At 36.5% G+C, this 27,020-nt stretch overlaps 1 protein-coding gene across 1 annotated transcript in view; it reads left to right on the top strand.

Annotated features, from left to right (window-relative positions):
* The window catches only part of PDS5A (PDS5 cohesin associated factor A), a 136,580-nt gene that overhangs the window by 93,100 nt on the left and 16,460 nt on the right, over nt 1–27,020 (top strand). The window contains exons 20-28 of the mRNA XM_049631903.1: nt 1,158–1,281; nt 2,115–2,273; nt 4,916–4,984; nt 6,080–6,216; nt 9,326–9,449; nt 9,764–9,968; nt 10,425–10,539; nt 24,867–24,999; nt 25,621–25,740. Of these exons, the coding sequence (XP_049487860.1) occupies nt 1,158–1,281; nt 2,115–2,273; nt 4,916–4,984; nt 6,080–6,216; nt 9,326–9,449; nt 9,764–9,968; nt 10,425–10,539; nt 24,867–24,999; nt 25,621–25,740 (1,186 nt within the window). The remainder of the gene's footprint in view (nt 1–1,157; nt 1,282–2,114; nt 2,274–4,915; nt 4,985–6,079; nt 6,217–9,325; nt 9,450–9,763; nt 9,969–10,424; nt 10,540–24,866; nt 25,000–25,620; nt 25,741–27,020) is intronic.

The following is a 27,020-nucleotide window of genomic DNA, read 5'->3' as shown; positions in this document are numbered from 1 at the left end:
GGGGGGGGGGGGGGGGGGGGCGCCTGGGTGGCTCAGTCGGTTGAGCGTCCGACTTCGGCTCAGGTCATGATCTCATGGTTTGTGGGTTCGAGCCCCGCATCGGGCTCTGTGCTGACTGCTTGCTCAGAGCCTGGAGCCTGCTTCAGATTCTGTCTCGTTCTCTCTCTGCCCCTCCCCCGCTCACGCTTTGTCTCACTCTGTTTCTCAAAAATAAATAAAATGTAAAAAATAAATAAATAAAAAAATAAAGTAACTGAAGGGGAAGGGCGCCCGGGTGGCTCAGTCAGTTAAGCATCCGACTTCAGCTCAGGTCATGATCTCTCACGCTGTGTCGGGCTCTGTGCTGACAGCTCAGAGCCTGGAGCCTGCTTTGGATTCTATGTCTCCCTCTCTCTCTGCCCCCACTTCGTCCTCTGTCTATCTCTCTCTCTCAAAAAATGAATAAACATGAAAAAAATTATTTTTAATAACTGAAGGGATTGTGAAAGGGAAGTGGGAAATTAGGAATATGTACTTGGAAGGTAAATATAAAAATATAACATGGGGCAAGTTTTAGATTATAAATTAAGGGTGGTTTGTTTATTTCTCCATATTCATGAGGTGGCTTTAAAATAAAAATTATCTCCTGCAGTAGCCTTTTTCTTGAGACGTTTCTTGTATTATAGTTGGGGATAGAGAAGGAGCTTTAAACCTTTCTGCAGATGAGGTAATTTTTAACAGAGTCTTATCAGGGTTTCTGGCTGGCTCAGTTGGTGGATTCTTGATCTCAGGTCGTGAGTTCGAGCCCCACATTGGGTGTAGAGATTATATACATGTGTGTGTGTGTATATATATGTGTATACACATATGTGTGTGTGTGTATATATATATACACGTATATATATGTGTGTATATATATACACACGTATATATATGTGTGTATATATATACACGTATATATACATACATATATACGTGTGTATATATATATACACATATATATACACACGTATATATAACACACACGCACATACATACATACGTACAGCTTAAAAATTAAGAGAGGCTTCTCTACCAGCAAAAATCCAAGCAGTTAAGGGAGAGGAAGCAGGAGACAACCAGGAGAACTACTTGTAGTATATGGGCTTTTTTTTAATTATGGTATTATTTTTTTGCAGGACCTTAATTCCCATTTTACATCAGAAAGCAAAGAGAGGTACTCCACACCAAGCAAAACAGGCTGTTCATTGTATACATGCCATATTCACCAATAAAGAAGTCCAGCTTGCACAGATTTTTGAGGTATATATATATATATATATATATATATAGGATGTGTTTATGTTGATTTTTATTCTTATGCTGTGTGGTTTGTTGAAGATGGAAGGTAAATTTTTTTTTGGCTATTTAGTTTCACCCTAGTATATATATTCCATGGGAGCAGGGACACTCTTTTTCCAGCACTGTATTCACAAACTTTACATCAGATTATATGTTCAAATACTACATTTAGAAGAATATTTTGTGTGTTTGTGTTAGAACATTTTAATTTTCACTTTATTGGCTCGGTGGTCCACTTATCCTCAGAAAGTATTAGTAGATAACTTTGAACCACCCAGTTTAAAGTACCTATCAACCCTACCTGAAAATTAATCCTGTTTGCCTTTTCTTATGTATGATCCTTGGCCTGATCCCACTACTGGAAAAGTACTCTTGTTTCTGTAAATTGGATATAGTATCAACAAAACCATTTGAACCCTTATTTTTTATGGTCCATGGGCATTTAAAATGTCCCCACAGGATAAGAAATCCACCAACATAACAAGCCTATTGTTGTAAATGGCTTGAAAATAATGCTGATTTGATGATGCAGAAATGTTCTTGTTTTTACTTCTGCCTTTTACGTGGGCTTTTGTTTTCTTTTTCTTTTTTCTGCATTCTTTCATCATATTAAATTTCAGTAAGTACAATAAGAATCAAGTGTCTGATATGGCTGAAGTTACTTTTGATCATATCATTAGAACAGATTTGTTTGGGCACAATAAATTCAGGAGGGTCAGGAGCATTTACTGTTTCCATAGAATGTAGATATTTATAAAACAAAATTGGTAATTTTGACTGTTTTATTTTTATAGCCACTCAGTAGGAGTCTGAATGCTGATGTACCAGAACAACTTATAACTCCATTAGTTTCATTGGGCCACATTTCTATGTTAGCACCAGATCAATTTGCTTCCCCAATGAAATCTGTAGTAGCAAATTTTATTGTGAAAGATCTGCTAATGAATGACAGGGTAAGTTTCTAATTTAATTAAATTTAGAATAATGAGACTAAAACTATTTATATCTTCATCACAGAAACATTTCTGCCTCTCTATTTAATTTTCTTTTCCTTTTAAATTATTGCGTGTTTTCCCTCATTTATTTACTTAAATTTCCAAATGACATCCTGACTTCAGTATAGCTATTACCAGAACTTAACATTTAAGAAAGAAAAAATGAGAACATGAGATGAATGAATCATTAAGTAAAAAATATAAATCAAATGCTGTTATCCTAACATTTGAAGGACAATTTACTGGAGTGCTAGAATTTTATCAAATGTTGTTAAAAATATAAGTAGAATTGTATTTAACATTTTGAATTGTATTTAGCATTTCGGAATATAATTACATTGCAGTTTTGGCACTAGACTCATACTCTGTTCTAGTTGCTGAAGTGTGTGGGTGGGTAGGTGCTCACAGTGTGTGTGTGTGCACATGCTAATTTATTAGCTCCGGGCTGGAACCCAGGAATGTATAGCTTGAAAAGGCTCCCCAAGAGATTCCTGAAACACATACCTGATTAAGAATTCACTTGGTACCAAGTATATCTAAATTAAAAATGAATGTTGAATGAAGACAAGTCTGTTTTACCTGCTGGATCATTGTTGATGACTTTCAAGGGAGTGCTATTTTATCCAGCTTACCTATTCCTTCCACGTGATCCAGTAGTCTTGGAGCCTTCGATATCCAAACTTAAAAAGAAAGACATTTTAGTGCATTCCTTCCTCTCCCTTCCCCCATTTAGATGTAATAGACAAGGACAGAAGAACATAGCCAAAGTGTCATTTCCCACTTAACACATTCAGGCTGTGTTTTGCACTGTTGATAGATGTGGCTGGTAACCAGTGTGAAATTTAAGACCCCTCTTAAATGACTTGATTGTTGATAGATTGTAGTTTAAGGTGGCTCTTTTTTGTTGTTTATGTGGTAAAATATGCATGATTTAAACTTTGGCAATTTTGCTATTTTTAAGTGTACAATTCACTTACGTCATACACACCAGCATTCTTGTTTTTGTTGTTGGGTGGGTATTTTTGTTTTGTTTTGTTTTTTAAGAAACACAAGTTGAAGGGCACCTGGGTAGCTCAGTTGGTTAAGCGTCCAACTCTTGCTTTCAGCTCAGGTTATAATCTCGGGGTTTATGAGTTAAAGCCCCACGTCAGGCTCCACGCTGATAATACAGAACCTACCTGGGATTCTGTCTTTCTCTTCCTCTCTCTCTGCCCCTCCCTTGCTCGTTTGTGCTCTCTCTCGCAAAATAAATAAACACTAAAAAAAAAAAAAAAAAAAGTTTAATACCATGTATGCCTCCTGTGTACATGGGAAATACCCAGGAAAGCCAAATAACTCTCCAAAATGACCCAAGCCACCACCTAAAATATGTACCCACATTGTTGTGTAACTGTCATCACTATTTCCAGAACTTTTTAATCTCAGACAAAAACTCTGCATTCATTAACCAGTAACCCCCACAGCCTCTGGTAAACTCTGTTGTACTTTCTTCTGACTCTGAATTTGCCTGTTCTAGATACCTCTCATCATACAATATTTGTCCTTTTGTGCCTGGTGTATTTCACTAGCATAATCATTTCAAGGTTCATTTGTGTTATGTATCAGAAGTTCATTCATTTTATGCCAGAATAATATTGTATGTGTAGCCTACATTTTGTTTATTCATTTGTTGATGGACAGTTGGATTTTTTCCCACCTTTTGACTTTGGTGAATAATGATGAAATGAACATTTGCATCCCTGTTTTCAAATCTTTTTGGATATATGCCTAGGAATGGTATTGCTGGCTCCCAAGGTCATTCTATGTTGTACTTTTTGAGGGACTGCCAAACTGTTTTCCATAGTGTCTATACCATTTTGTGTTGTTTCTTCACAGCTTTGCCAATGCTTACTCTTTTCTGTGTTTTTGATAATGGCCATTCTAGTGGGTATAAAGTAGTATCTCATCGTTTTGTTTTGTGTTTCACTAATGATTTGATAGACATGGCTGGCAACCAATGTGAAGACCTTCTAACAATGTAGAGGGTTTTTTTTTTTCTTTTCATGTGCTTTTGGCCATTTATGTATCTTTGGATATTTAAAGTCATTTGCACACTTTTAATTGGGTTGTTTATCGTTTCTGAGTTCTCAGAATTCTTTATATATCCTATTAAACCCTTGTCAGATATTTGCCAAATCAAACAACATGAAGATTTTCTCCTATATCTTCTAAGAGTTTTATAGTTTTAGCTCTTAAATTAAGATCTTTGATCTATTTTGAATTAATTTTGAATATAAGGTAACAATGCATCTTTATTTTTTGCTCTTGGACGTCTAGTTTTTCTAGCACCATTTGTTGAAGTAATTGGTCTCAGCACCCTTGTTAAAAATCAGTTAACCATATAGTTGAGGATTTTCTGCATTCTTTGTTTCATTCCACTGGTGTATGATTTGTAGTAAGTTTTGAAATCAGGAAGCTCACGTCCTCCAACTTTGTTCTTTTTCAAGCCCTGGTGACTTTCCTGTAGGATTCCTAGAGCACTGCATTATTCAGCATGAAAAACTTAATGAAGGAAACTTCAAAATTCTTTCTAAGAATTAAATATATTTAATTGTCTATAGTCAACAGGTGAGAAGAATGGAAAATTATGGTCTCCAGATGAAGAGGTTTCCCCTGAAGTACTAGCAAAGGTAAATTTGTGTAGGCCTTGATAACTTTTATGTTGAAATAATGAACATTCATAGATACCCTTTAACTTGACTTTAAATGAGTATCAAAAGTTGTGTTTCTCAAAGAAATTGTAGTCCTCATGAAGTTATTTACATATATGTCAGCATTTTCCATTGAACTTCCTGCCTGGTGAAATAATTTCAATGAGGCTGTTTTACACAGAAATTGTTTGTAGGGTATTGATGCTCAGAAGCATCTCAGGTCTAGCCTTACTACCACTCTCTACAAAAATATGAATATTAACTTGGCAAAAGTGGATAGCTGTCATCAAATTGGTAACTTTTGATAGTTGCAAAATGTACCTCAATAAAGCTAACTTTTAAAGTGGTAGTATTGGGTTGACAACAAGTCTTCATTATCTTAAAATCTGTTTCACCTTTTGTGGCTTCATAGTCCTGTTCCATCAATTCCTTTTTCCAGGTTGTCAATAGATACTGTAAATAACACCTACATGCTTTAGCTAATTTTTCCATGTGTATTGGTAGCAGTCTTTTGAGTGTAAACCTCCAAGTAATTATGACCACAAATAATTAGGGAAATCTCCTAATTTTATATTTCAGGATAGTCACACAGCATCACACTTCATAATTTCTTCAAAATAGTTTTTTCAGTACCACAAAAAATATTAAAGTCTATCTAAATGGCACATTTTAATCACTGTAACAGGTATAGTTTAAATAGTTATTTTTAAAAAATGTATTTTCAAATAATTTGAAGTTTTGGGGCAATGTGAAAAGCCTGAGATCGAGCCAGACTTTGGGCAAGTTATCTATGTGTCCTAGTTGCCTTATTTGTTGGAAATGAAAATACCTCCCTTGTAGAATTGTTTGGGACATCAAATAGGTTAAAACATTTACAGCTCTGGGAAAAGTGCCTATTACAGATTCAACAAGATAAATATTCTTATTGCTATGGTTATTATCCTACAGACTTGTTTCATAAAACATATTTACCAGCAATTAAGCAACCTCATTAATCTAATTAACATAAATTAATCTTCCCTTTAATTGAAATTTTAAGTTCCATTCTTTTTTTAGCATGTTAATATTTTATAGGTACAGGCAATTAAACTTCTGGTAAGGTGGCTGTTGGGTATGAAAAACAACCAGTCTAAATCTGCCAATTCAACTCTTCGATTATTATCAGCGATGTTGGTTAGTGAGGGTGACCTGACAGAGCAAAAGAGAATCAGGTGAGATTTTTCTTCCTTTCCAATTTTTACCTTACATAGGAATTATTTGCCTAATTAATATTGAATGTTGTAATTGTACCATATGCTTTGGGATCAGAGCTGATGTACTCCAGGTTTGCATCTCAAGCATAATGGAATGTTTCTTTTCACTTTTAAAGACCAGACTTTTTCCAGGAAACTTTTAGTCATAATCACTATGTATTACAGTTGCCTTCAACATTTGGTTCACTTAAGCAAATACCTGTTGAAATACTGCTCTTTGCAAAACACATGAAAAGCATTGCACAGAAAACATAAGATTCAGCTTCTACCTTTCACCCTGTATTATAGTGATGGAACAAGTGGAGTGACAGTACTGTGAAATGAATGCAAGTTTCAGTGGAGGTTCAAAGGAGGAAAAGTCACAGCCCTCCTGGTGGTTTGCAGAAGATTATACAAGGTTCTGCAAACGCAAAAAAAAAAAAAGCAAAAGCCACATACACATTGTTTCCATTTCTACACATTTTCACTTTGTGAAATCACTATTGCTTCTTTCTATTTGTTGTTTTGTTTTGTTTTGTTTTGTTTTGTTTTGTTTTGGGAAAGCACCAGAGGGGAAGAGGGGCTGAAGGAAAGAGAGAGAACCTCATGCAGGCTCCATGCCCAGCACAGAGCTGGCTGCAGTGCTCCATCTCACAATCATGAGATCATGACCTGAGCCTACTGAGCCACTCGTGTGCCCCATATTCCTTTTAAGATGAAAATAAAAGCCAGATTTTTCATGATCCGTGTTTGTTTCAATTCTTGATTTACTACAGTCCAGGAGTACCAGCAGATAAAACTACAGAGTTCTACTTGTGATGTTTTCCTACTTTAAAATGTTTTATTACAAGACAGATTTAAGTATTCATGTATGCACTGAGTATTGAGCACTGTCATCCTAGGTACTGCTATGCTTGTTTTAAAGGTATAAAATCTCTCCTTCTAAGGAATATGCATTCTAGTGGAGGAGATAGGAAATGAGCAATTTCAGTAGAGATGCTGAATGGTTTGATAAACTGAAGAAAACCATGAGAAATTATCTTTCTCATAGAATAAGCCAAGGGTAGCTTTGTAGGAACAGATTAGAAGATTAGAGCTAAGTTAGCAATGATGAGAAGTTTTAAATTGGGGGAAACTATGTACAGTGTATGCCAAAGGCTTAATAATGAGCTCTTTATAAATTAGTTATAAATAGGATACCCACTAGAGATGAAGACTACAAATTATCAGTTTACCTTTTTAAAAATGTTTAACATTGTATGGAGCCTGCTTGGGATTCTGGTCCCTCCCTTCCCCCTACCTCAAAAATAAATAAAACATTTTTTTTTTTAATCATTTATATTCACTAGGAAAAGGACACTTCTCTCTTCTATTTCCCCACTCTTTCCTTTTACCCACATTCAAATAACATGAGCAAAACTTTTCTAAAAAATAAAAATAAATGTTTAACATCACTAAATATAATAAATGCAGTTTAAACATGGTGATACCTCTTGCCTGTCAAATCAACAAAAAAATTTTTAAAGTCATCACTGCTTCACAGGATCAGGGAAATGGCTTCCCTCCTTACTCCTGTGAATATAAATTAGCACAGTCTTGGCAGGACAGTTTGGCATTTTGGGTATAGTTCCCTATAAATGTTACCCTTTGACTATTTTTATACTCATGAAATATAAGAGAATCATACAAAAATGTGTATATGAACATATTTTCAGCATTTTTTTTATCATCACAGAAAATAGGGGAATGGTTAACTACGGAACACATGTCATGAAATATTAGGCAGATCTAAATTAGGTGTAACATATCTTATGCTAATTATACACTAATGTAACCATGCTATGTAAATTTAGCTTGGGCTCTAGAATCAGAAACTTATACAACTCTATACTCCATTTACTAGCTGTGTGAACTTGTATAAATCACTTTTCTAAACCTCACTTTCCTCATAGAGTGAAAATTAAATAAAGCCTGTGAAGTGTTCACTCACTGCCTAACAGAGTTAAGTACCCAGATGGTAGTTGTTTGTTTATTTTTTAATCCCTGAATCATTTGAGTCAGAAGCCATTTGAAGTTCTCTCAAAAATACCAATGTTCAGGACACCTGGGTGGCTCAGTCGGTTGAGTGTCCAACTCTTGGCTTTGGCTCAGGTCATGATCCCAGGGTCATGGAATTGAGCCCCACATCAGTCTGTGCTGAGTGTGGATCCTGCTTAAGATTCTTGCTCTCCCTTCCTCTGCCCCTCTCCCCAGCTCATGTTCTCTCTCTTAAAAAAAATAAATAAATAAATAAAATAATAATAATAATAATACCAGTGTTCACTTTGACAATCCTCCTGTCCAAGAGTGCGTCGTTTTCTTGTACGATAATAATGGACTCAGCCAGCTTTCCTCATTTCCTAAAGTCTTTAAATATCATAACCATGCTATGTTTCACATAGAAGTTGAAAGAAGACTGTCCTTTCATCTCATCCATTGTCACATTTTACCATTTAGGAAATAAAAAACTGGGCGGGATGGTAGTGCTCAACCTCCTGGGGTTTTTTTGCTACAAAACGAAGTCTGCCCCAGAGACTAGTACCCCAAATAGACACTGGCTCTCAGCTCATATCCTTTCCCTTGTCTGCTACCTCCTTTTCCGTGGTATAAATCACCTCCTAATGGCTACATATGCATTTAAAAACTGTGGGAAATAGATTTGATATGATAGGTGGTTTAATCAGTTGTCTACAATGAATGTGTATTCCTCTTAAAATGAGGAATACTGTTCCTGATGTAAATGGTTCTTCCCAGCATTACACTTAGTGTAGTTGTGAATCATAAGTAGGGTTGTTTGTCTATGTATGGTAGAGGATCTAGGCTAGAACATAACTAAAAATGAAGGCAGATAAATTTATTAGTCACAATGATTTGAGCCTTTTTCCCTGTGTTGAGTTCAAGAACTAAAAGTAGCTTTCCCATATTTATATATTATGTCATTTTAAGCATAAGTTATGCTAAAGATCATAACACTCAAAAAGGGACCAAAGCATTGTTATGAATGATAATGGTTATAGGAAATGTTTATTTCTTTTTTGTTTGTTTATAGTAAATCTGATATGTCTCGCTTGCGATTAGCTGCTGGTAGTGCCATAATGAAGCTTGCTCAGGAACCTTGTTACCATGAAATTATAACCCCAGAACAGTTTCAGCTCTGTGCACTTGTTATTAATGTAAGTAATCATCTTATTTTTGTCAGTTACTTTCCCTTCAAAGTTAAGTACATTTACCTTTATGGATACAGATCCATTTACTGTGTGCACAAACAGAATTTGTATTACAACTATTCTAACTAAGTATCTTATACATATTGTTATTTATTTCCCCCAGTATAACTATGATCTTTTTTTAATGAAGGCATTCAGAATAAACTGCTGTTTGGTAAATGTTTGCCAATTTTTTTTCTTAATGAAATGAGTTTATTTTGTCATAGTTTTAAAGGTACTAGTATTTTTATTTAAGTATTTTTGGTTTTCTGCTGCTGCAGGATGAGTGCTACCAAGTAAGGCAGATATTTGCTCAGAAGTTGCATAAGGCACTTGTGAAGTTACTACTCCCATTGGAGTACATGGCGATCTTTGCCTTGTGTGCCAAAGATCCTGTGAAGGAGAGAAGAGCACATGCACGACAGTGTTTACTAAAAAATATCAGTATACGCAGGGAGTACATTAAACAGAATCCCATGGCTACTGGTAAGTAATTTTGAAAGCTCTCAGTGTGCAAACATATCTTGTCAATGTACCAATTTGGGGGGTGCAGGGGGTTTATTTCCCATATATCTATTGTAGTTAATAATAACACTAGGATTTTTAAAGGATGCTGTCACTATAGTTGTGATGTACTTAACATTTTTCTTACGGGATCAGCAGTGTGGCTTGATTTAAACACATTGCTCAGATGTCAGAGAGTAAAGAATTACTTTCCTAGCTTTACCAAGGACTCACTATATAATCTCAAATTATCCTTTTGGCTTTAATAGCTTTCCACATTGAAATAAAAGTGTTTCAGTATCCTCTAGATACCATGTTGCCTCTAATTTTAAAATAAATGAGGAAAAAGATGGAAACTGAAGTGGATAAAAAGCAAACTAGAGAGGGATTTTATAAAAGCTCTTATTACTGTTGTTGATAATAATGTTTTCACTTTAGAGAAATTATTATCACTGTTGCCTGAATATGTAGTTCCATACATGATTCACCTGCTAGCCCATGATCCAGATTTTACAAGATCACAAGATGTTGACCAGCTTCGTGATATTAAAGAGTAAGTCATGTAGAATTTCAAGAATTCTAGAAGTTATTTTTACTTTTTAATAAGATACCGAATATTTTTCCTGTTACTGTTCCCATTAGAATAAAAACTTCTCTGTGGTTTTATTTCTTATAAATTATTGTTTCATCTTAGAAAATTTTTCCATCTAACAAGCTCTTTTTGGTTCTTCTGATTGTTTCCTATTTGCTGTCAGCTGTGTCTTTAAAATAGGCTGGTTTGGGGGCACCTGGGTGGCTCAGTCAGCTAAGCCCCCAACTTCAGCTCAGGTCATGATCTGACAGTTCGTGAGTTCGAGCCCTGCATCAGGTTCTGTGCTAACAGCTCAAAGCCTGGAGCCTACTTTGGATTCTGTGTCTCCCTCTCTGCCCCACCCTCCTGCAGACGTGCTCTCTCTCAAAAATAAATAAACATTTAAAAAATTGACAAAAAAATAAATAAAAAGTATTATGATTTTGGAGTGCCTGGGTGGCTCAGTCAGTTAAGTGTCCGACTTCAGCTCAGGTCGTGATCTCACAGTTTGTGAGTTTGAGCCCCATGTTGGGCTCTGTCCTGACAGCTGGGAGCCTAGAGCCTGCTTCGGATTCTGTGTCTCCTTCTGTCTCTGCTCCTCCCCCGCTCACACTCTGTCTCTCTCTCTCAAAGATAAACATTAAAAAATTTTTTTTTTTTTTTTTTAAATAAAAGTGTGGCTTTTTTGAGAGGCGCCTGGGTGGCTCAGCCAGGTGAGCATCTGACTCTTGATTTTTGCGTAGGTCATGATCTCACAGTTGTGAGGTCAAGCCCCACATTGGGTTCCATGCTGACGGTGAGGAGCCTGCTTGGGATTCTCTGTTTCCCTGTCTCTCTGCCCCTCCCCTGCTCTCTGTCTCTCTCTTTCTCAAAATAAATAAACATTAAAAAATATAATAATAAAAGTATTACGATTTTTGTATGTATGACATTAAAAAATATAATAAAAGTATTATGATTTTTGTATGTATGTCATTAAACCTTATTCCTAATCTTATTTAAGGTTGTAATCAACATTTATCTATGCCTCCTATAGCTTTTGTCACTGAAATTGTGTCAGTATCTTAACTGGAAGAGATGTTATCTTGTCCAACATTACTGTTAAGCATTGGACTATGAGCTCCTTACATTTTGAAGCCTTGTCATTTCATTATTGTTGCTTCCAACACATTATTCCAGTAATACGGTCTTTCTGTAACTAAAAACTTCTCTGGCCTTCAATTACCTTATTCGTAAAATGAAGGAGATAAAATAGATTAACTCCTAAAATGTCTTCTAATTCTAATTTTTGCTTATTTTTTAATTGTTTACATTTGTATTTACAATTTTTTTCTTTAAAAACTTTGAGTTTGGGGTTTCCCAGAAAGCACTTCCATAAAATAAAAACCTGATGTATGTGTTTGCCTAGAACGTGAGGTCTATGTCAGAGAACATTTTAGCTGTATTTCAGTTGCAAAGCAGTCATGTGAAAGAAGGACTAGACTTAAGAGAAGAAGCTATAATATGGGAAGGAGAGTACTGATGTACAAGAAGTAATTGGAGTTAGAATTGAAATCACTGGCACTTTTTGTTGTTCTGTCTAGTATGCAACATTTTTAATATCGTTAAGCAATTATTTTAAGTTTCCATGTAAATTGAAGTGTTAATATGTTTTTCAAACTGGTTATTTAACTTTGTGGAAATTATTAATTTGTTGTGTCGCTATTTGCTTTGGCTGTTCAGGATCTTTTATGGTTTCATAAAAATTTTAGAATTATTTCTTCTAGTTCTGTGAAAAATGCCATTGGAATATTGATAAGGATTGTATTGAATCTGTAGGTTGCTGTGAATAGCTTGGACATTTTAACAATATTCTTACAGTCCATGAACACAAAATATCTTTCTATTTATTTGTGCATTTTCAGTATCTTTCATGTCTTCTAGTTTTCAGTATGGGTCAGAAGCATGACTGTGGTCAAGAAAAGATAGCTGTAGGGGCATCTGGATGGCTCAGTCAGTTAAGCATCCAACTGCGGCTCAGGTCATGATCTCACAGTTCGTGAGTTTGAGCCCCGCATCGGGCTCTGTGCTGACAGCTTAGAGCCTGGAGCCTGCTTCAAATTCTGTGTCTTCCTCTCTCTCTGCCCCTCCCCCACTCGTGTTCAGTCTCTCTCTCTCTCTCTCTCTCTCTCTCTCTCTCTCTCCTTCAAAAATAAATAAAAACATTAAAAAAAATTTTAAAGAAAGAAAAGATAGCTTTATAACATGAGAAATTGAGGGGGGTCATATAATCTATCAAAATTACTTTTTTATTTCCTTTATAATACTTTTTTATTCTCTTCTTTACCAAAATGATATATAGCCACACTTTAAAATACATAGGATTAAATTCAGTCTATCAATAACCATTATACTGTTTTGGGAATCAGTCAGTCTTGAGTAACAAGGGTGTTTATCTCTTTATGGACTCTTAAGAATTAATTGAATCAGAAAGATTTATTTTAGTTACAAAAGACAATTTAAGTTTTTCATTTGCCATATTTTAGTTACAATATATTTAACATTAACATTAGAAGTTTCAGTTCCTTGGCATTACTATTATTTTTTTTTTTAACGTTTGTTCATTTTTGAGAGAGAGAGAGAGAGAGAGCACAAGTGGGGGAGTGGCATAGAAAGGGAGACACAGGATCCGAAGCAGGCTCCAGGCTCTGAGTTGTCAGCACAGAGCCTGACCCAGGGCTCGAACTCACAAACCACAAAGTCATGACCTGAGCTGAAGTCTGATCCTTAACTGACTAAGCCACCTAGGCAACCTGGTATTACTATTATTTTACTTTGAAAATGATCCCTAACCACCTCCTTATCCCTAAGAAAAAGAGTGAGAAAATGTCCTGATGTTTTACATTGTGTGGGATTAGTTGGGAGAATTTTATGTATTCTAACTGGAATTGTGTTAATTCATCCTTATATTTTTGAGACTCTTCAGTTGCTGTATTAAAGAAATGCAGTATTATAGGGGCGCCTGGGTGGCTCAGTCGGTTAAGCATCCGACTTCGGCTCAGGTCATGATCTCGCAGTCTGTGAGTTTGAGCCCCGCATCAGGTTCTGTGCTGACAGCTCAGAGCCTGGAGCCTGCTTCAGATTCTCTGTCTCCCTCTCTCTCTGCCCCTCCTCTGCTCATGCTCTGTCTCTCTCTCTCTCTCTCTCTCTCTATCAAAAATAAATAAACATTAAAAAAATTTAAGAAATGCAGTATTACATAATGATTTGAGCTTGGATTGTGTCACCAAATAGATTTGTGCGCAAATTCTACCATTTTACCAGTTGTGTGAACTTACTTCATGTCACTTAATTTCTCTATGCTTTCATGTTCATATTTATAAAATTATAATAAGTTGTTGTGAGGATTGATTGAAGGAGATAGTATGTGTAAAATAATCAAACAGTGGTTGGCATATTAAAAAAAAAAATCTTTCACCTTATTGGCTAACTATACTCCTGGTTGTTACTCTTTTTGATGCAATTATAAATGGGAATGTTTTCTTAATTTCTCTTTCTAATAATTATTAGTGTAAAAAATGCAACAGATTTTTGTGTATTGATTTTGTATTCTGCAACTTTAGTTTGTTCTGACAGTTTTTTGATGGAGTCTTTAGGGTTTTTTATGTATAATATCATCTTATCTGCAGCTAATGACAGTTTTACTTCTTTTCCAGTTGGATGCCTTTTATTTCTTTTCCTTGCCTAGTTGTTCTGGCTAGGACTTCCGAATACTTTGTAAATAAAAGTGGTAAAGACATCTTTGTCTTGTTCCTGATCTTAGAAGAAAAGCTTTCAGCTTTTCACCATTGAGTATGAAGTTATATGTGGTCTTTATTATGTTGAAGTATGTTCCTTCTGTAATCACTTTGTTGAGAGTTTTTATCATAAATATATGTTGAATTTTGTTAAGAACTTTTTCTGCATCAATTAGAGATGATCATGATTTGTATTCTTCATTTTGTTAATGTGATATACCACATTGATTCACTTGTGGATGTTGAACCATCCTTGCATCCCTGGAATAAATCCCACTCAGTCATGGTGTATGATCCTTTTAATGTATTGTTGAATTCAGTTTGCTAATATTTTATTGAGGATTTTTGCATCTATGCTCATCAGGAATATTAGCCTGTAGCTTCCTTTCTTGTGGCATCCTTGTCTGGTTTTGGTATCAGGATAATTGCTGGCCTTGTAAACTGATTTTGGAAGAGATTCCTCCTCTTTTTTGGACAAATTTGAAAAGGATTGATATTAATTCTTCTTTGAATGTGTGGTACAATTCACCAGTGAAGCTCTGTGGTCTTAGACTTTTGCTTGTTGGAAGGTTTTCAGTTACTAATTCAACTTCCTTTCTAGTAATTGGTCTTTCACGTTTTGTTTCTTCATGATTTAGTCTTGGTAAGTTGTATATTGCTAAGAATTTATCCATTTCTTCTAGGTTGTCTAGTTTGTTAGCATATAATTTTTCATAGCATTCTCTTATCCTTTGTATCACTGTGGTATCAGTCATAAATCTCCTTTCATTTCTGAGTCCTCTTTCTTGTTTTCTTGGTCGGTCTAGCTAAAGGTTTGTCAATTTTGTTTACCTTTTTTTTTTTTTTTTAATGTTTTAGTTATTTTTGAGAGAGAGAGAGCGTGGGAGGGGCAGAAAAAGGGAGACACAAAATCTGAAGCAGGCTCCAGGCTCCAAACGGTCATCAGTACAGAGCCCAACGCAGAGCTCAAACCCACAAACTGTGAGATCATGACCGGAACCAAAGTCAGATGCTCAGTTGACTGAGCCACCCAGGTGCCCTAATTTTGTTTATCTTTTCACAGAACCAGCTCTAGTCTCATCATTTTTTTTTCTTGTCATTTTCTCTATTTCATTTATTTCTGCTCTAATTTTTGTTATTTTCTTTACTTCTAACTTTGGGCTTCATTTGTTCTTTTTTCCCCTGGTTCTTTGAGGTGTAAAATTAGTTTGTGACTTTTATGTTTCTTGAGGTAGGCGTTTAGTGCTATGAACTTCCCTGTTAGAACTGCTTTTGCTGCATCCCAGAAATTTTGGTATGTTTCCATTTTGTTGGTCTCAAGGTATATCTTTTATTTTTCTTTTGATTTCTTCTTTGACTCATGTTGTTGAATCTGTACATATTTGTGAATTTTTCAGTTTTCTTAGTGTAATTTTGTGGTTCCATATCATTGTAATCAGAAAAGATGCTTGATACCATTTCAGTCTTAAACTCATTAAGACCTATTTGTGTCAGTGTGCATAGATAGCATTAAGACTTATTTGTGTCAGGGTGCATAGACAGCTCACTGCTGTCAGCACAGAGCCCAATTCAGATCCTCTGTCTCCCTGTCTCTCCGTTCCACCCCACTCACACTCTCTCTCCCTCTCTCTGAAAAATAAACATTAAAAAAAAAAAAAAAAAGACTTGCTTTGTGGCCTAACATATGATCTAACTTGGAAAATGTTCCATGTGCACTTAAGAAAAATGTGTATTTGTTGCTTTTATATGGAATGTTCTGTAAATATATCTGTTAAGACCATCTGGTCTAACATGTCATTTAAGACTGATGTCGTCTTATTGGTTTTTCTGCCTGGATGATCTATTCATTGATATAATTGGGGTATTAGAGTCCCTATATATTATGAATTGTAATAATTATATAAATACTATTGTATTTCTGTTTCTCTTTGAGGTCTGCTAATATTTGCTTTATATATTTAGGTCTTTCTGTGTTGGGTACATAAATATTTACAAAGGCCCCTTTCTCATTATGTAACACCCTTTTTTGTGTCTTATTACAGTCTTTGTTTTAAAGTGTATTTTGTCTGGGGGGCTCATTGGGTTAAATGTCGAACTCTTGATCTCAGCTCAGGTCTTGATCTCAGAGTCATGAGTTGAAGCCCCATGTTAGGCTCTGTACTGGATGTGAAGCCTACTGAAAAAAATAAAGTGTATTTTGTCTGATAACAATTGTAGCTACTAAAGCTTTATTTTGGTTTCTATTTACATGTAATATCTTTTTCCATCTCTTCACTTTCACTGGATGTGTTTCTTGTAGGCAGCATATAGATGAGTCTTGTTTTTTTATCCGTTCAGCCATTCTGTGTTTTTTGATTGGAGAATTTAATCCATTTACATTCAAGGTAATTATTGATAAGTATATGCTTATTGCCATTTTGTTAACTGTTTTATGACTGTTTTTGTAGTTTCTTTCTGTTCCTTTCTTTCACTTACTTTCTTTGTGGTTTGATGACTTTCTTTAGTGGTATGCTTATATTCCTTCCCCTTTATCTTTTGTGTATTTACTATAGGTTTTTATTTTGTAGTTACCATGATGCTTACATATAAAAACTTAACAACAGTCTGTTTTAAGTTGATAACAACTTACTTGATTCCATTCTAAATCTCAACATTTTAACTCCTCCTTACATTTTATGTTTTGATGTCACATTTTGCATCTTTTTATCTTATATATCTTTTAACTAATTATTGAATCATTTATTTTTACTACTTTCATCTTTTAACCTTCATACTAGCTTTATAAGTAATTAGTCTACTACCTGACCTCTATTATTTATTTACCTTTCCAGTGATATTATTTCACATATGTTCTTATTACTAATTAGGGTTCTTTTCTACTTATAGAAATCCCTTTAACATTTCTTTCACTACCGGTTTAGTGGTGATGAACTCCTTTTAGCTTTTACTTTTCTGGAAAACTGTTTCTCTCTCCTTCCATTCCAAAAGATAATCTTGGCAGGTAGAGTATTCTTGGTTGGAAGTTGTTTTCTTTCAGCTCTTTGAATATGTCACGCCACTCCCTCCTTGCCTGGAAAGTTTGTGTTGAAAAATTTGTTGATAGTCTTATAGGGGGGTTCCCTTATATGTAACATTTTTTTTTTCTTTTGTTGCTTATAATATTCTCTTCTTTAACTTTTGACACTTTATTGTTTTGTTTTTTTAAGTTTATTTATTTTGAGAGAGAGTGCATATGCTCAGGAGAGGCAGAGAGAGAGAGAATGTCAGATAGGCTCTGCACTGTCAGCCCAATGTGGTGTTACAACTCACAAACCGTGAGATCATAACCTGAGCCTAAACCAAGAGTCAGATGCTGAACCAACTGAGTCACCCAGGAGACTCTGTTTTATTGTTTTGGTTTTTTAAGAGAAAGAAAGCATGAGTGCATGTGAGTGGGGGAGGAGAAGAAGGAGGGAGAGAGAGAGAATCTCAGGCTCCACGCCTGGTGCAGAACCCAGTGCAGGGCTTGATCTCAAGACCATGAGATCATGACCTGAGCCGAAATCAAGAGTCAGACATTTAACCAATTAAGCCACCCAGGTGCCCCAAAACTTTTTAATTTAAAAAAAAAATTTTTTTTAGAGACACGTGAGCCAGGGAGAGGAAAGGGGCGAGGGGGGGAGGGAGAGAGGGAGGGAGGGAGGGAGGGAGGAAGGAAGGAGAGAGAGAGAGAGAGAGAGAGAGAGAGAGAGAGGGAGAAGGAGAATATGAGAATATGAGAATATGAGAATATGAATATCCTAAGCAGGCTCCACACTCAGTGCAGAGCCTAGTGTGGAGCTCCATTCCATGACCTGGGGATCATGACCTGAGCCGAAATCAAGAGCCAGATGCTTACTCAACTGAGCCACCCAGACGCCCCTTGACATTTTGATTGTAATGTGTCTTGGTGTAGGCCTCTGGGTTCAAATATTTTAGAACTCTAGGCATCCTGGATCTGGTGTCTGTTTCCTTCCCTACATTCAGGAAGTTTTCAGTCATATTTCTTCAGAAAAGGTTTCTGCCTTTCTTTCCTTTTCTTCTGGAAGGTCTGCAAGGCAAATATTAGTCCATTTGATATCCTTTAATTTCCTTAAGCTGTTTTCACTTTTTTTTTCCATTTATTTTTCTTTTTGCTCTTCTGATGGGGTGCATTCCTCCTCTTTATCTTTAGATTGATCCATATTTTCTGTTTCATATCTAGTCCGCTGTTGAACCCCTGTATTGTATTTTTCAATTCCTTTATTGTATTCTTCAGCTCTGATTTCTATTTAGTACTTTGTTATAATTTCATCCCTGTTAAAGTTCTTACTGTTCATCCATGCTGCTCCCCAGTTTGGTGAGCATTTTATGACCATTACTTTGAACTCCCTCAGTTTACTTCTCTTCCTTTGGATAAGGCTTTTTTTATGAGGTTTTATCTTACTCTTTCATTTGGAACATATTCCTGAATTTCTTCATTTTGCTTGACCCTCTGTATTGGTTTCTGTATAGTATATGAAACAACATCTCTTCCAGTTTTGAAGGAATGACCTTATGGAGGAGTTGAACCTTTTCATTCAGCTCTACCCCATTTCTTGATCATCTCTCAAAACTTTGTGCTTGTCCAAGCAACCTGTTATATTTTTAATAGCTCCCAGTAGTTAAGGATGTGCCAAGATCTGTCAGTGTCCCATAATGGAGACACTGTACCTAGATTCAGACTGACTGGAAGCCAGACCTTCAGGCAGCTGCTTTTATTTAAAAGTATGCAGATACAGAGCCACCTGGGTGGCTCAGTCAGTTAAGCATCTGACTCTTGATCTCACCTCAGATCTTGATCTCAGGGTCATGAATTCAGGCCCTGTATTGGGCTCTGCACTGAGTGTGAAGCCTGCCTACATACATACATACATACATACATACATACATACATACATAATTAAATAAAGTTAAATAAAATTGAATGAATGCATGCAGATATATCCAGTCCTGAGGAGCCACAAGCATAAACCTCACCACCAGAGCCAAGCAATCCTGAGGTATGTCCCCTAGGTGGCAAAAAGTCGGGTTCTAAACGAGTGTATGAGCACCTTTCTGGGAGATACCGACAAGCTGGAGAAGGACTAAAGAGCACCAGGGTGGCATTGATAGCCTGAGTCCTGCCCCTAGTCCAAAGCTCCAGTACAGGCAGAGTGGCCTCTTCACAGAAAAACTGAGAGTATACCTCAGTCTGCTGCCTATGCAGTGTCCTGAGGGTGGTAGCCTGCCAAAGGCAGTCCCTCCGATTACCACAGTCCGTTGGGACCCAAGAATGCAAGCTGTTCCAGCCAACAGAGCCAGGTGATTAAGGGTTGTCCCCCAAACATCAGGCATCAGACTCCAAGCTCTCTTCCAGGAAACACTGGTGGAGGGTGAGTCTGAAGATAATGCCTGCCCTCTGAGGTCTCTGGAAAGGATTTCAGTCAGCCTCTAGATGATTGCTTTGTTTAGAAGCCTGACCCTTAGGCCACAGTTATGATGATTAGCTGATAGGCTTACTTCTCAGAAAGACCCAGCTCCTGGGTCAGTGGCCTCTTGCTGTGCCCTGTGGGGTGGTAGCTGGTAGCACATTGGCTACCGTCCTTTGGGACTCATGAATAGAAGCCCCACTGGCCACCAGAGTTAGTTGATGTAGAGCTGTCCCTTGGCAGCAGTCACAAAAATTGGGGCTCCAGCAAAGGTTATGAACTTCTTTCTGGGTGATTATTACATTCCCCTGTGACCAGAAACACAAGCCCCCCTGTTCTTCCAGAGCCAGGTGTTCTAGAAATGTTCCCGTGGGCAGCACCCACAAAAGGCACAAAACAAATGTAAAGGTTCCCTTCTGGGAGCTACTGGTCCTCTAGAGCACAGCAAAGGGAGAATGCAAAGATGGCAGTCACCAGTCTGTCCCTGGAGAGTGTTCCAGCAGCCTCGTAGGTATGTAAGTTACATTAGATGCCTGCCCCTCAAGTCGAGGTTATAAGCAGGTTAGCTTTCTTTACTCTGAGGTGCCTGTGAGTTGGGCCCTGGAGTGGGTCCATTCCAGCATATGAACCCTTTAAGAGGCATTTCTCAGATTGCTGCAGACTTTTGGGTCCCAGTATCTGTAGAATATTTTGGGGACTCCTCTCTCAAGTTCATGTCTTAGAAGTTGGGTGCCCAGTGTGGAGTTTTAACATTTCACTCTTCAGAGAGAAGCTCCGTTCCCTCACAATTATGGGTCACAGCAACAGGGGTGGGGTTTATGGCGAGATTGTATTCCAGTCTCTCCTCCCCACTTTGGTATGTTTTTATTTCTTTGTTTGCCTAATGTGTAGTCATCACTCAGTCAGCCTTTTAAGTCTTTAAAGAGGAAATTGGTTCCAAAAAAGAGGTTAGAGTGGGAGAGAGCCAAAGCATAAGAGACTGTTAAAAACTGAGAACAAACTGAGGGTTGATGGGGGGTGGGAGGGAGGGCAGGGTGGGTGATGGGTATTGAGGAGGGCACCTTTTGGGATGAGCACTGGGTGTTGTATGGAAACCAATTTGACAGTAAATTTCATATATTAAAAAATAAAAAATAAATAAATAAATAAAAAAAGAGGAAATTGGTTCCATATGTAGCTGTAGATACAATATATTCCTGAAAGGAGGTGAGTTCAGGGTCTTACTATGTCACCATCTTGAACCAGACCAAGTTCTCTGTTTCTTATTCGGTCTTTTCTGTCCAATATTGAAAATAAGACATTGAAATCTCTGTTTATGGGGCGCCTGGGTGGCTCAGTCGGTTAAGCGTCCGACTTCGGCTCAGGTCACGATCTCGCGGTCCGTGAGTTCGAGCCCCGCTTCGGGCTCTGGGCTGATGGCTCAGAGCCTGGAGCCTGCTTCCGATTCTGTGTCTCCCGCTCTCTCTGACCCTCCCCCGTTCATGCTCTGTCTTTCTCTGTCTCAAAAATAAATAAACTTAAAAAAAAATTTTTTTTTTTAAATCTCTGTTTATTACTGCAGAATTAATCTGTTTCTCTCTTCAATTCTGTCAGATTTAGCTTCATAAAATTTGGAGGCTCTGTTAGGTTTGTATGTGTTTTATGATAATCTTATCTTCTGCTGGATTGAACCTTTTATCATTGTAGTTGGCTGTCTTATAATCTTTTTTTATTTATTTATAATCTTTTTTAAATTTTTTTTTAATGTTTATTTATTTTTGAGAGAGAGCGCGCTCAAGCAAGGGAGGGGCAGAAAGAGAAGGGGACAGATGATCCAAAGCGGGCTCTGCACTGACAGCAGTGAGCTAGATGCAGGGCTCAAACTCATGAACTGTGAGATCATGACCTGAGCCACCTAGGTGCCCCTTATAATTTTTTTTTTTTTACTTTAAATCTATTTTGTTTGATCATAAAATAGCTACTAGCCCTCATTTTGTTACTATTTGCATGAAAGAAAAAAATTTTTTTATCCTTTTACTTTCAGATACTCCAACTTTCAGTTGAGTCCAACTTTGATTTTGGCTCAGGTCATGATCTCATGGTTCATGGGGTCAAGCCCTGCATTGGGCTCTCTGCTGAACAGCATATAGCCTGCTTGAGATTCTCTCCCGCTCTGCCCCTCTCCTGCTCACACACATGCCTTCTCTCTCTCTCCAGAAAAAAAAAAGAAAAAAATTTAAAGAATGTTTAAAGTGAATCTCTCATAGATAGATGTAGGTAGATTTTTTTTTCCCATTCTGCTTATCTCTGCCTTTTAATTGGGAGTTTTAATCTGTTTTCATTTGACATAATGACCAATAAAGAAAGAGTTATTTCTGCCATATAGCTGTTTTTCTCTGTGTTATATATGTTGTTACTTAACTTCCTTTACTACTGCTTCTCTTTTTTGTATTTAGTTGTTTTTTGTAGTGAACCTTTCTTACTCCCTTTTTTGTGTGAATTTTTAGTTATTTTCTTAGAGATTCCAAATAATATTTGTAACAACCTAGTTTGAATAACAGCAACTTAGTTTCAATAGTATACAAACCCTGTGCTCCTATAATCTCTATCCCTCTCCCTTTAATAATTGTTATTCATAGCAATTCTGTCTTTTTACATTATTTCCATTTACATAGATGTAATTGTTACTCTGTGCATTTAATGCCTATAAAGTCTTTTTTTTTCTTGTTTGTTTCATTTCCTTTTCTCTCTTTTTTTTAAATTTTTATTTTTTTTATTTTTTAAAATTTACATCCAAATTAGTTAGCATGTAGTGCAACAATGATTTCAGGAGTAGATTCTGTAGTGCCCCTTACCCATTTAGCTCATCCCCCCCCTCCCACAAACCCTCCAGTAACCCTCAGTTTGTTCTCCATATTTATGAGTCTCTTCTGTTTTGTCCCCTTCTCTGTTTTTATATTATTTTTGTTTCCCTTCCCTTATGTTCATCTGTTTTGTCTCTTAAAGTCCTCATATGAGTGAAGTCATATGATTTTTGTCTTTCTCTAATTTCACTTAGCATAATACCCTCCAATTCCATCCACATAGTTGCAAATGGCAAGATTTCATTCTTTTTTGATTGCCGAGTAATACTCAATTGTGTATATATACCACATCTTCTTTATCCATTCATCCATTGATGGACATTTGGGCTCTTCCCACACTTTGGCTATTGTTGATAGTACTTCAAACCAGCACACCTGTATCCCTTGGGTAAATGCCTAGTAGTACAATTGCTGGGTCGTAGAGTAGTTCTATTTTTAGTTTTTTGAGGAACCTCCATACTGTTTTCCCGAGTGGCTGCACCAGCTTACATTCCCACCAACAATGCAAAAGAGATCTTCTTTCTCCACATCCTCGCCAACATCTATTGTTGCCTGAGTTGTTAATGTTAGCCATTCTGACAGGTGTAAGGTGGTATCTCATTGTGGTTTTGATTTGTATTTCCCTGATGATGAGTGATGTTTAGCATTTTTTCATGTGCCAGTTGGCCATCTAGATGTCTTCTTTGGAAGTATCTATTCATGTCTTTTGCCCATTTCTTCACTGGATTATTTGTTTTTTGGGTGTTGAGTTTGAGAAGTTCTTTATAGATATTGGATGCTAACACTTTATCTGATATGTTGTTTGCAAGTATCTTCTCCCATTCTGTAGGTTGCTTTTTAGTTTTGCTGATTGTTTCCTTCACTGTGCAGAAGCTTTTTTATTTTGATGAGGTCCCAGTAGTTCATTTTTGCTTTTGTTTCCCTTGCCTCCGGAGATGTGTTGAGTAAGAAGTTGCTGCGGCCAAGATCAAAGAGGTTTTTGCCTGCTTTCTCCTCGAGGATCTTGATGGCTTCCTGTCATACATTGATATCTTTAAAGTCTTATGTAAAGGGGTGCCTGGGAGGCTCATCGGTTAAGCATCTGACTTCAGCTCAGGTCATGATCTCACTCAACGGTTTGTGGGTTTGAGCCCCATGTCAGGCTCTGTGCTGACAGCTCAGAGCCTGGAGCCTGCTTAGGATTCTGTGTCTCCCTCTCTCTCAGCTCCTCCCCTGCTCACACTCTCTCTGTCTCTTCCTCTTTCTCTCTCTCTCTCTGTCTCAAAATTAAACATTAAAAAAAAATTTAATAAATAAAATCCTATAAAAAAAGAGTTACAAATTGAAAGTTCAGTAATGCTGGCTTTTATATTTACTTATGTGGTTGTGTTTACTAGTGTTCTTTATTTCTTCTTACAGCTTTAAGTTACTGTCTGGTGTCCTTTTATTTTAGCCTTAAAGGACTCAGTTTAATAGTTCTTTTAAAACAGGACTACTAAAAGTGAACTCATTAACCTAGTGCTAAATTTTCCCCTTGTAAGTAGTCTCTTAAAACATTTACATAGAATATAGGCAAAGAAGTATGCATATATTATCATCATATGTTTTCTCCCCTGTTGATGCAGTAAAGCAATAAGTCCATTGCCTGCTTGAGAATCATCCTAGGAACTTACTGTAAACAGAACTTACCCTAGATGTCGATTTAGGTTCCCAGTGATTCTAATGTTCATCCTGATTTGAGATTCACTTTTACTGAGAAATTTGGGTGTTCCCTTCAGATATTTTGTGTATTAAATGAATATACAGTAACAAGTGGAAAACAGCAAAAATAGTTTGAGATGTGACTGCTTAGCTGAATGCCTGGTTAGTGTGCATATCAGCCTCATAGCACATGCAATTCACAGCCATGTCACAGCAGAATTACATGCAAATCCTAGACCTACATAGTTTGTAAACAGTCAAAATGGGAAGACTTTGCTGTCCCCTGCTTTCCTCATCATTGCTGGGCAATGACACATGTGAAGTCCTCTAAACGCTTATCAAATACCTGTAGAATGAATCTTTACATGCCTCAGGAAACTGTCAAACTTTCTCATATTAAGCTATGTTTTCATTTTTAATGTTTTGTTTTATGGTTTAGTTTATTTATATTTTATGTTTATTTTGTTATTTTCAGACAACAGACCTTCCCAATAAGATATTTAGTCCATTAAACAAAACACCTACGTTTAGTCTCTTTTAATAGGCAAATGTTTATCATTTAGGTGCCTATGGTTCATGCTTGAAGTTTTAATGACAAAGAATGAAAACAATAGCCATGCCTTTATGAAGAAGATGGCAGAGAACATCAAGTTAACAAAAGATGCCCAGTCTCCAGATGAATCCAAGACAAATGAAGTAAGATATGTGTTAGGCTAGTGGGTATTTAGATCACTATAGGAAAAAATATGATGGTCCTTGTCCCATTTTTTTTCTTATTACATAATATATGTTAGATTACAGAATGTTTATAAAAATATATATTTATGGTCAGTTTTATTATATTTGTTACAGTTGAGTTCTATTATTTGAGGAATGTGTATTACCCTGAAGAAGGACATTAAAACTTCTACAGAGTAGGGGGATAAAAATTAATAAAACTTACTACTCTGCTATCTTATGAACCTTTTAGTAAGTTATACACAAGTAGATATTCCTTTTCCTTTGGTTTGGTTTGGTTTATTTGGGTTTTTTTGTTTTAATTTAAGTCCAAGTTAGTTAACATATAGTATAATAATGGTTTTAGGAGGTTTGTTTTTAATGCATACTTGGACTTCATGTTAATTAAGGTAAAGGTTTTTTTGTTTGTTTACCAGGAGGCTACATAAGAAGTGCCAGACACAAATGTAAAATGTTGAAGGAATAAATAATACCCACAGATCCCTCTTTTACTTCATTTTGTACATTGGCTAGAATTGGTGCTTGTGGTTATTTTGTACTACTGAAAGTTACATATGATGTTTCTTTTTTCCTCCCTAGAAACTTTATACAGTATGTGATGTGGCTCTGTGTGTTATAAATAGTAAAAGTGCTTTGTGCAATGCAGACTCACCAAAGGATCCAGTCCTCCCAATGAAATTTTTTACACAACCTGAAAAGGTAATTTTTTTCTCCTCATTGTTCTACCACACTAAACTGATTTTTTTTTTTTTTTTTTTTTTGTTTTTTTAATGTTTGTGTATCTTTGAGAGAGAGAGGAGGGAGACACAGAATCTGAAGCAGGCTCCAGGCTCTGAGCTGTCAGCACAGAATCCAACATGGGGCTCAAACCCAAAAACTGTGGGATCATGACCTGAGCCAAAGTCAGATGCTTAACTAACTGAGGCACCCAGGCACCCCCACACTAAACTGATTTAAATTTCAGTTACCATCAACTCTAGTGGCATATACTGGATTGTCTTGAGTATAGAGTATAAAAAATACCTCTTTGTACTTGTATCTAGGAATGGGGGATTGTCTTCCAAAGCCAATGAACAAGTATCATTCTCACCTTACAGAGTAGGAGAATGCAAATCAAGCTTAGTGGTAGTATTCTTATGTGAGCTATTTCTTTTGGATATTTCTAGTATGTAAGAGGAATTTTCAGATCTTAAATTATTTTAATCTCACTTTATTAAAACTATTTTGTCAGATAAGGAATAAACCAAATGTTTGAGACATTATAAATCTATATACATCTGTATAGGAAATAAAATGTTAGCATTAATGGAATTGGCCTTGGCAAATGATAAACCTGTATTCTAATCAACTGCTTCTAACTTGAGGGACTTTAGACAAGTTAACTCTTCTAAGCCTCAATTTCTGTCTAAAATGCAGGTGATAATACATATGATTATTAATATTACGTCTAGGTTTTTAAGAGTTTGTCACATAGTAAACATTCAATAAATAGTAGTAATAACTAATACACAGTATATTTATTCTGCTATCAACAAATTAAGTTTTCCATGTAAGTAAATTTTCCAGCTAACTAAAGCTCTTTCTTTTTCTGAATCGGAATTTAAAAACCTTTTTTTTTAACTCTTCTATTTACCTCCTTCTTTGAGGAAGTATTTTGAAGTTTTAACTTTCCTGTGCTTTGTTTAAAAAACAGAATCTTTTTTTTTTTTTTTTTTTAATTAAGTAGTCTCCATGCTCATTGTGGGGCTTGAACTCAGAACCCTGAGATTAAGAGTTGCATGCTCGGGGCGCCTGGGTGGCGCAGTCGGTTAAGCGTCCGACTTCAGCCAGGTCACGATCTTGCGGTCCGTGAGTTCGAGCCCCGCGTCAGGCTCTGGGCTGATGGCTCGGAGCCTGGAGCCTGTTTCCGATTCTGTGTCTCCCTCTCTCTCTGCCCCTCCCCCGTTCATGCTCTGTCTCTCTCTGTCCCAAAAATAAAT

Source organism: Panthera uncia, chromosome B1 (genome assembly GCF_023721935.1).
Source record: "Panthera uncia isolate 11264 chromosome B1, Puncia_PCG_1.0, whole genome shotgun sequence".
NCBI classification, from domain to species: Eukaryota; Metazoa; Chordata; class Mammalia; order Carnivora; family Felidae; genus Panthera; species Panthera uncia.
Note: the sequence above shows the minus strand (reverse complement) of the source record. Positions and strands in the feature narration are given on the sequence as shown.